Source organism: Perkinsus marinus (genome assembly GCF_000006405.1).
Source record: "Perkinsus marinus ATCC 50983 genomic scaffold scf_1104296944428, whole genome shotgun sequence".
In the NCBI taxonomy this organism is placed as follows: domain Eukaryota; phylum Perkinsozoa; order Perkinsida; family Perkinsidae; genus Perkinsus; species Perkinsus marinus.
The window spans coordinates 389,447-396,692 of NW_003211397.1; the positions used below are offsets into that span (position 1 = coordinate 389,447).

The following is a 7,246-nucleotide window of genomic DNA, read 5'->3' on the forward strand; positions in this document are numbered from 1 at the left end:
AATTTCGCTAAGTATAACAATGGAGTTTCACCGCCCTAGTGATATGAAAAACACTAGTGAAAAATATATTTCACGACTACTGCATATCACCGCGAATAAAATCGCGTTTTTCACCACCTTCACGTAAAACGGGGTAGTCGTGAAACTCCATTGTAAATGTGAGAAATGAAATAATATACATACTAACAATAAATACGCTTCTAATCTATACACTAGTTATATATAATAACGATGATGATATGATTGTTGCGTGAGCTCAGCTGAAAAAAGTGAGCATATGTTCCTCCTAATTTTGTGAGAATATATGTTAGGAAGCTCGCGAGCTCAGTTGAGGAAAGTAAACATATATTTTCACTCTGTAACTCCTTATCGTCCTAAGCGTCACTCATAACATTATGTCTAGGGGGGCCGAGCTAATATCAATAAGCTTCACTATACGTTGGTGGGTAGCCTCGTACAGCTACTAATCCCAACCGCCGCCCCCTTTATCAGGAAAGTGTTGTCATGGAAAAACTGGGAGAATTTAAGTTGCGCTATGCCATTAGGAAAATGCAAGATATCAAGATTTCAAGTGGTAGAGCGAGATTCAATCTCGCAACCTTGGTTGTACTGCCTACAAGTGGATTGGTTCAGATGGTGAGCTATCAACGATCGGTAACGTCGCAGCATCTGTGAGATTGCCCCAAGGGATGTTAGGAAGATCAAAGTGGAGGAAGTCACAAACACCCTACTAGGAATCATTTTAGATGAGATGAATTCTTGTCAAGGAGCCACCTCTTCTAAAATGACTTTTTAAGAAGTTCTTGAGATGTTGCCACCTGAGGGGAAGAGATTGTAGCGTATTTTGATCTACTCACTACTGTATCGAGATCGAATAACTCAATCAAAAATGGTAATATTCTCGCTTTGTGCAATGCATATGAGCCTCATATCAACAGGAAACGCACTAACTCCTAAAAAAACTCATGTTAATGTGACGGTTGTGATCGGTTTTGACTGACTCGCCAGAGCTCGGGTCTCGGGGTGTTATCCGGTTAATGGCTGTGATGCAAGCGCAATCCAAACTGCGGGCTCCTCCCAAGAGAAGAAGAAACTGCAGGTGCAAGTGGAGAAAGGGAAACCCAAAATCCCACCCGATACCCGACGGGAGACCTGTAACAAAAGCCCGCTTTGGCATCTTCTCGATGTGCTCCGGAGGCGACCTTCCGGTGACGTAGTCGTGCTCCTCGGCTGGTTTCTTTTGGAACGTTGAGAGTTTCACGGTCCTCTCCAGGGAGTTCACAAGAACCGCCTTTCTTGCGTTGCGACCTCCACAAACATGCTCAGCCACCTTCTCAATTATCTCCACAACTAGCATGTTGGCCGGTCCATTAGATCGCCAAAGATAGTCAACTGTGCTTTGCACTCGATGGAGCAGTGTGATGGCACCGACTTCACAATGCTCGTCAAGATAGATCTCACTATCGAGTTCCGATGATCGACCGCTCGAAGTCCCTGTCCCGCCCTGCTCCTGAAAGTACCGTCCGACTCTTGATCACAGTCTATGAGCTCCGGTAGCTCCTCTCGTCGGGTCGACTCAATTGATAGATTACAGTCGAGCCGGCTTACATTCTGTATGGCCTATAGCATAAACCAGATTCCGTCGACATCTAACCGCAGCCTATATACGCGGTGAAAGAGGAGTTCTCATCGCTTGGAGCACTATCATTATCACTGCTATGCACGCTTCTTGAGAGGTCATCACATATAATAATCGCACTGACCTGTATCAGGCGGATTTCATGAAATCTCCTGGGCGCGACGGCACAACATATCGGAGCGTTCTCAGAGTCCCTGTTTTCAGGGATGAGGAAGGTCCATCATATGTGTTGCCAATCGGAAGTTTTCGTGAAGACCGAGGCGTTCCTGTCCATGAAGGGTATATGAACATCGAAGTGTTGCAGGGAGCCCATGAATGCCCCAAAATCATAGAGGTGAAAGAAACCACTGCTATTAGTAGTACTAGCACAACTAATCAAACCCCCACTACCGCTCAGAGAATCTCCTAAAGCGGGTCCAGTGACTGGAATCCAGCCGCTTGTATCATTATTGCGATCGGATACAAGACAAAGTAGTTGTAGATAAGCCATCCATATGTCATTCCGGTTCCCAAATGCCTCCAGCCAGCAGAGAAACCAGACGAAACAGCAGCGATATGAACCGAGGACTATGAGTTACAAAATTTTGGAGAAATTTTTTCATAAATCTATGGTGGAACTCAATTCAGCACCTTGTAACAATAACTCAATACCAATGGTGGATACCCAATTGTACTGTTGTCTGAAATGTTGTCTACAGTGTAGAGAAAGTACTGCGTTCTCTCATGCCTCGATTACTTTAACACGAAACAGAACCTTTGCATATGCGTGCAACTGGAAGATACAATACTTAGTATACCGTTAATACATCTCAACAACAACATCATCATGCTCAATAACTAATACGAAATGAAGCGCGTATACATTCTGTATTCGCGTGCAGTGCACGCATGAACAAAAGTTTATATAGTCACATAATTATCAAATTGATGAGTTCGAGACCACTACTAAGCGGATCCTGCCGATTGGAAAGGAAGTACATTGGGAAAGCTTGTCTCGTCTTGTGGACAAAATTCATTGGAGTTTCACCCGTGAAGTGAAAAACACATTTCACATTTCACTTCGCGAAAAACGCATGTGAGCAGTGAATTTCACGTAAAACATGTGAGTGTTTTTCAGGTGATATGCAAAACGCGAAATTACAGTATTTCGCGTTTTGCGCGAAATATGCATATTTGGAGTCATTATGCATACAGTCTCAAACCTTGCACTGGCTATAAATCAACACTTCAAATATCCTAGGGAAACCTGTCTCTAATTTGCCACCCCTATCCCAGTTAGTTGATGGTACAGAAAATCAAAATTCATCAAGACCGCTACCATCATCACTCCCATCACTCTCATCATCACTCCGTGCGCCATCGGAAGACTCGACTTGGCTGCCGCCGTCACCATCTCCATGAACACTTGTTCCCCTCCGGCTATCTTCAGAGGTCCGGACCAATAGAGCCTCTATGCGCATTGCGCTGCCAGCCAGCAGCGTCGAAGCGTCAGCCGTTCTGGTTTGGGCGGCCAGTAACTCTCTGCCAAGCTTTCTGGAGTCCTGAGCAAGGCAAACCAGACGCTCATCCAGTCGCTTAAACCAATACGACTGGGATGATGAAACAGCGCTCAAGAGTGATGAGGTAGCAGCCGAAGATGAGGAGGAAGGCGGTGAAAGTGTTGGGAGAGGAGGCAAGACCGTGGACGTCGTCGACTGATGGGGCAATCGCCCGAGATCTTCATCGAGGTCGTAGCCAAACAAGTGGATAAGACGGTCCACCAAGGCACCCTTCTCATAGTTGAACCTCTCGGCCACCTTCCTCACGTCTTGGCACATCGCCCTCATCATGCTGCTTTTCTGCCTCTTTCTCTCATTGACATCAGCAGCTGGAGCCTTATGACCTAGGTGAAGTATCGCATCATACTTGGTGGCAAACTCCGACCAACTAACAACACACGCATACTATGAAATGGGGTTCCATAATGCTTACTGCGTCTTGTAACTCTCCGCCTTCCATGCCGCTAGGGCAGCGACATGGCGACGTTGTATGTCTTGGTTCACATGAGTCAACTGTAGATCTTCTCCCAAGGAGGGTAGGTTGGCAGTGAGGAGATTGGTTATCGGCATGGTAACTTATGAAAAGCTCCTACGGGGGATCATGGAGCTCTATCCTTGTTGATAATCCCGAACCAATCATGGAAAATGAACGAGTATTTGGATATCCCTGCATCGACAAGGATATCCAATAGGTATACCCGCATCGACAAAGATATCCAATAGGTATCCCCGCACTGACGGGTGAAAAAAATCCGGGGACGTGGGGCAGATTGACACATGAAAGTATCGTATTAGGATGATTAGTTAAGTAGGTTATGCTACCAAGCTATTCTTCGAGAGGTCCCCGTTTCGTACCCCGTTCAGCTCTCGCCCACAATCCCTCACAGAGGGGTCCGTAAGGCTGGTTGCTACATATGGCGGTTGACGGGATGATGATGATCATGATGATCATCCCACGAGGCCCCAACGTGCAAGTGCCAGTAGTAAGACGGATCCCGCGAGTGAGGTGACTCCATAGAGTGAAGTGTGGGTGGACAGCTGGCAGTGGCATGAAGAGGACTTATAATGGATTTTACTGCGAGATGGGATGTATTTCGCGTTTTTTCCCGTGTAAAACGCCGACTACTCGGAGTTTTTCGCGTTTATCGCGAAATGCTGGAAGCGTTTTACGTGAAATGTGATGATTTGTCTGGTGTAATTCGCGAAGTGTTTTCAATTCACTTCACATCGCGAATATCACGTTTTTCACGTGGAGTATTACGCCACTTCGGGTAAAACGGCTGAAACTCCATTGGCATGATGAAATTAGACGCAATTCAAACGGCTAAAACTGATCACTCGAGAGTTGATGTGCAGCGATGCGAGTCTAACCAAGCCGTGTTGGACTATAAACTCACACATACACCACTAGTATGAACTCAACGATCACATATTCAACAACATCATAACAACAACGACAACCATAGTAATAATAATACTAATCATGAACAACATCATTTCTCAGTTAAAGCACGATAACCCTTCCAACTCCTCGGCGGAGTACACCCATAAGACTGTATAAACTTCAGCAGAACCATGCTCGGCCCATCCTCATAACCAAGAGCCTCTTTAGTCTCATTTAAAATATTAGCCGCTTTTTCCCACTCCCCGGCTTCGTAATTTTTATACGCTTTAGCAAATTTCGTCAAAAATTCTTCCGTGAAAATTTTTCGGACCAAAATCAGGTCTTCGTCTTCTTCCCATAAATTCGCAACAACAAAATTTTCATCCCATTTTTTCGCTTTCCTTGTTTCTCGTATTTGTCGCAGTTTCGACTTTTTTATCAGTCTGTTATTAATCCCAAAAAATGACGGCGTTGCAAATGCGCCCGAAATACTCCCAGTCCTTTTTCGAGTGGCACTTCTTGTTTTCTTTCTTTTCATAATATCCATAATTCTCACATTATAATCTACTAAACTGCCATTACTACTAACAAACGAACCAAATCTTCCCAAAGTGAAGTCGCCGAAATTGCTCCTTGCAAGGCTGCTAGATCGCGAGATAGCATTTCTCAAGTTCGTATCCATTTTTTCAAGATCAGCCACCTCCAATGAATTAACATCAACATCAACCGCGTACAGCCTCACCGGAACTTTCGAACCCTTTACCATAACATTATCAATAACTCTGCCATATTTCCTCATATTTTCCGAACACATATTTCTAATCAGAGCCTCTGAACATAAAATATTCGTCCCGTACTGTTTCGTCGCTGCTGCCAATCTGCTAGCCATATTCACATTAGGTGATAAATAACTCGCGTCAATTTTAAACTTTGAACCAATCGCGCCTTCGATCGCCCATCCAACATGCAAGCCAAAACCCATACTAACCTTATACGCATCTCCCAGCCTTCCGAATAGTCCCGGATGATTCCGATATTCTCCCAATACTGGTGATTTATTTATCGCTACCAAAATTTTCACGAAAGCCATCACCGACATATCGGCTAATTTTTGCCGTTTTTTCGCAATTTCCGCATCCATTTCTTCCACTTCAGAGCTCGGTAGCCGCCAAACCATGAGAAATGCTTCTCCTAAATTTCTATTCGCAACTCCGTGAAAATCATCAACTATACCATGTACGATCTCCCCAATCTGAGTCGAATTGCAGCGATGCTTTTCGTCAAGATTTTTTATGCAACCATCACATTATCTTTTAAATGTACTGCCCAAATTTAAGAAAATAACTCAAAAAAATCCTTAATTTGGCGAAATTGCGAAAAGTTCAAAAAACTTGGAAAAAAAATCCCCAAAAAATTCAAAAAATCCACTGCTTTTGATTTAGTTTTAATCCAGTTTTCTTCCCCAATACGAAAAAAACACAAAAAAAATTCCGCAAAAATTCTCACCAAAAATCATACCCAAATTTTCTTACTACCTGATTCACAAATATCATTATATCATCTTGCAGCACCTCAGTGGCGATATTAAATTGCCGTATGTCGCAAAAACCCAGAATTGCTTCTACACGCGATCCTGCCACCATAGGGTTAACAGCTGCTGAACCACCTGAATGATGAAAAAAATCGAAAATTCACGAAATTTTACTCAGTGAAATTTCACCCGTTTTACGTGAAGTGGTGAAAAAAGCGATTTTATTCGCGGTGATATGCAGTAGTCGTGTTTTCATATCACTAGGATGGTGAAACTCCGATAATTTTACTGTAATTTTCCATGCAGCGAATTCCGGTCGAAACTGTTCAACGCTTCGAACGTGTTGCAATCACAGGAAAAAACAAATATTTTTCTTCAATTTTTACATAATATTTTCACCCTAGTGATACGAAAAAAAATAGTGAAAAACATATTTCATATTTCACATATTTCGCGAAAAACGCGTGTGAGCAGTGAATAACGCGTAAAACACGTGATGTGTTATCCACATATCACGTATATTACGCGTAAAAATTGTATACCGAATACACTTCATTATTGTTAATAACCTCAGTATTAACCGTAGTATTTTGGTTAACTTATCTTCCTTACATTTAGAAACATATCGCTTCTCGTGGCCTCAGAAAATTGAAATTTCACGTAAAAATCTACTCCTACTCCATCACGTATTACCTCGAATGTTATGGCTAATCACTTCAGCACCCGCCTCCCCAAAGCCCACTGCTAGAAGTCCGCCGATTTTGATAATCGTTTTTTCCAATATAACAGTTTCAAGTGGCTCCACTCTGAAAAATTAACACTAATTTTTCATGTAGGAATATTGGAGTTTCACCACCCTAGAGAAAAACATATTTCACGACTACTGCATATCACCGCGAATAAAATCGCGTTTTACGCCACTTCACGTAAAACGGCTAGTCGTGAAACTCCATTATCTCAATTTTGAATCATTAATATTCACGCACGATTTTGCGTAAAAATACACAAAAATTTCTTTGGGAATTTCTTCACTATTCTCACGCGTATTTACTTTTCTCATTTCTATTCTTCTCCGAAACCCACTGTATTTATCAGTATAGGAAAATATGCACATGTTGGCGACAGTTGTGAAAATGATCATAAAAATTTACGGA

At 42.8% G+C, this 7,246-nt stretch overlaps 5 protein-coding genes across 5 annotated transcripts in view; all 5 read right to left on the reverse strand.

Moving 5' to 3' along the window:
• The window catches only part of Pmar_PMAR019150 (hypothetical protein), a gene marked incomplete at both ends in the record, with an annotated part of 7,308 nt that extends 7,157 nt beyond the window's left edge, over window positions 1–151 (reverse strand). The window contains one exon of the mRNA XM_002780203.1: window positions 118–151. Within this exon, the coding sequence (XP_002780249.1) occupies window positions 118–151 (34 nt within the window). The remainder of the gene's footprint in view (window positions 1–117) is intronic.
• Window positions 152–2,934: 2,783 nt separating this feature from the next.
• Window positions 2,935–3,747, reverse strand: Pmar_PMAR019151 (hypothetical protein; the record flags this gene model as incomplete). The annotated part of the gene is made up of 2 exons (XM_002780204.1): window positions 2,935–3,565; window positions 3,611–3,747. The coding sequence occupies 2 exons, from the start codon at window positions 3,745–3,747 to the stop codon at window positions 2,935–2,937; spliced, it is 768 nt and encodes a 255-aa protein (XP_002780250.1).
• Window positions 3,748–4,690: 943 nt separating this feature from the next.
• On the reverse strand, window positions 4,691–4,957 carry Pmar_PMAR019152 (hypothetical protein; the record flags this gene model as incomplete). Its single annotated transcript, XM_002780205.1, has 1 exon — window positions 4,691–4,957. A coding segment is annotated over one exon (267 nt), but the record flags the coding sequence as incomplete, so codon positions are not given.
• Window positions 4,958–5,261: 304 nt separating this feature from the next.
• Pmar_PMAR019153 (guanylyl cyclase, putative) lies at window positions 5,262–5,813 on the reverse strand (the record flags this gene model as incomplete). Its single annotated transcript, XM_002780206.1, has 1 exon — window positions 5,262–5,813. A coding segment is annotated over one exon (552 nt), but the record flags the coding sequence as incomplete, so codon positions are not given.
• A 163-nt stretch (window positions 5,814–5,976) lies between these two features.
• Window positions 5,977–7,246, reverse strand: part of Pmar_PMAR019154 (conserved hypothetical protein) — a gene marked incomplete at both ends in the record, with an annotated part of 5,760 nt that continues 4,490 nt past the window's right edge. Inside the window, 2 exons of the mRNA XM_002780207.1 lie at window positions 5,977–6,018; window positions 6,097–6,227. Of these exons, the coding sequence (XP_002780253.1) occupies window positions 5,977–6,018; window positions 6,097–6,227 (173 nt within the window). The remainder of the gene's footprint in view (window positions 6,019–6,096; window positions 6,228–7,246) is intronic.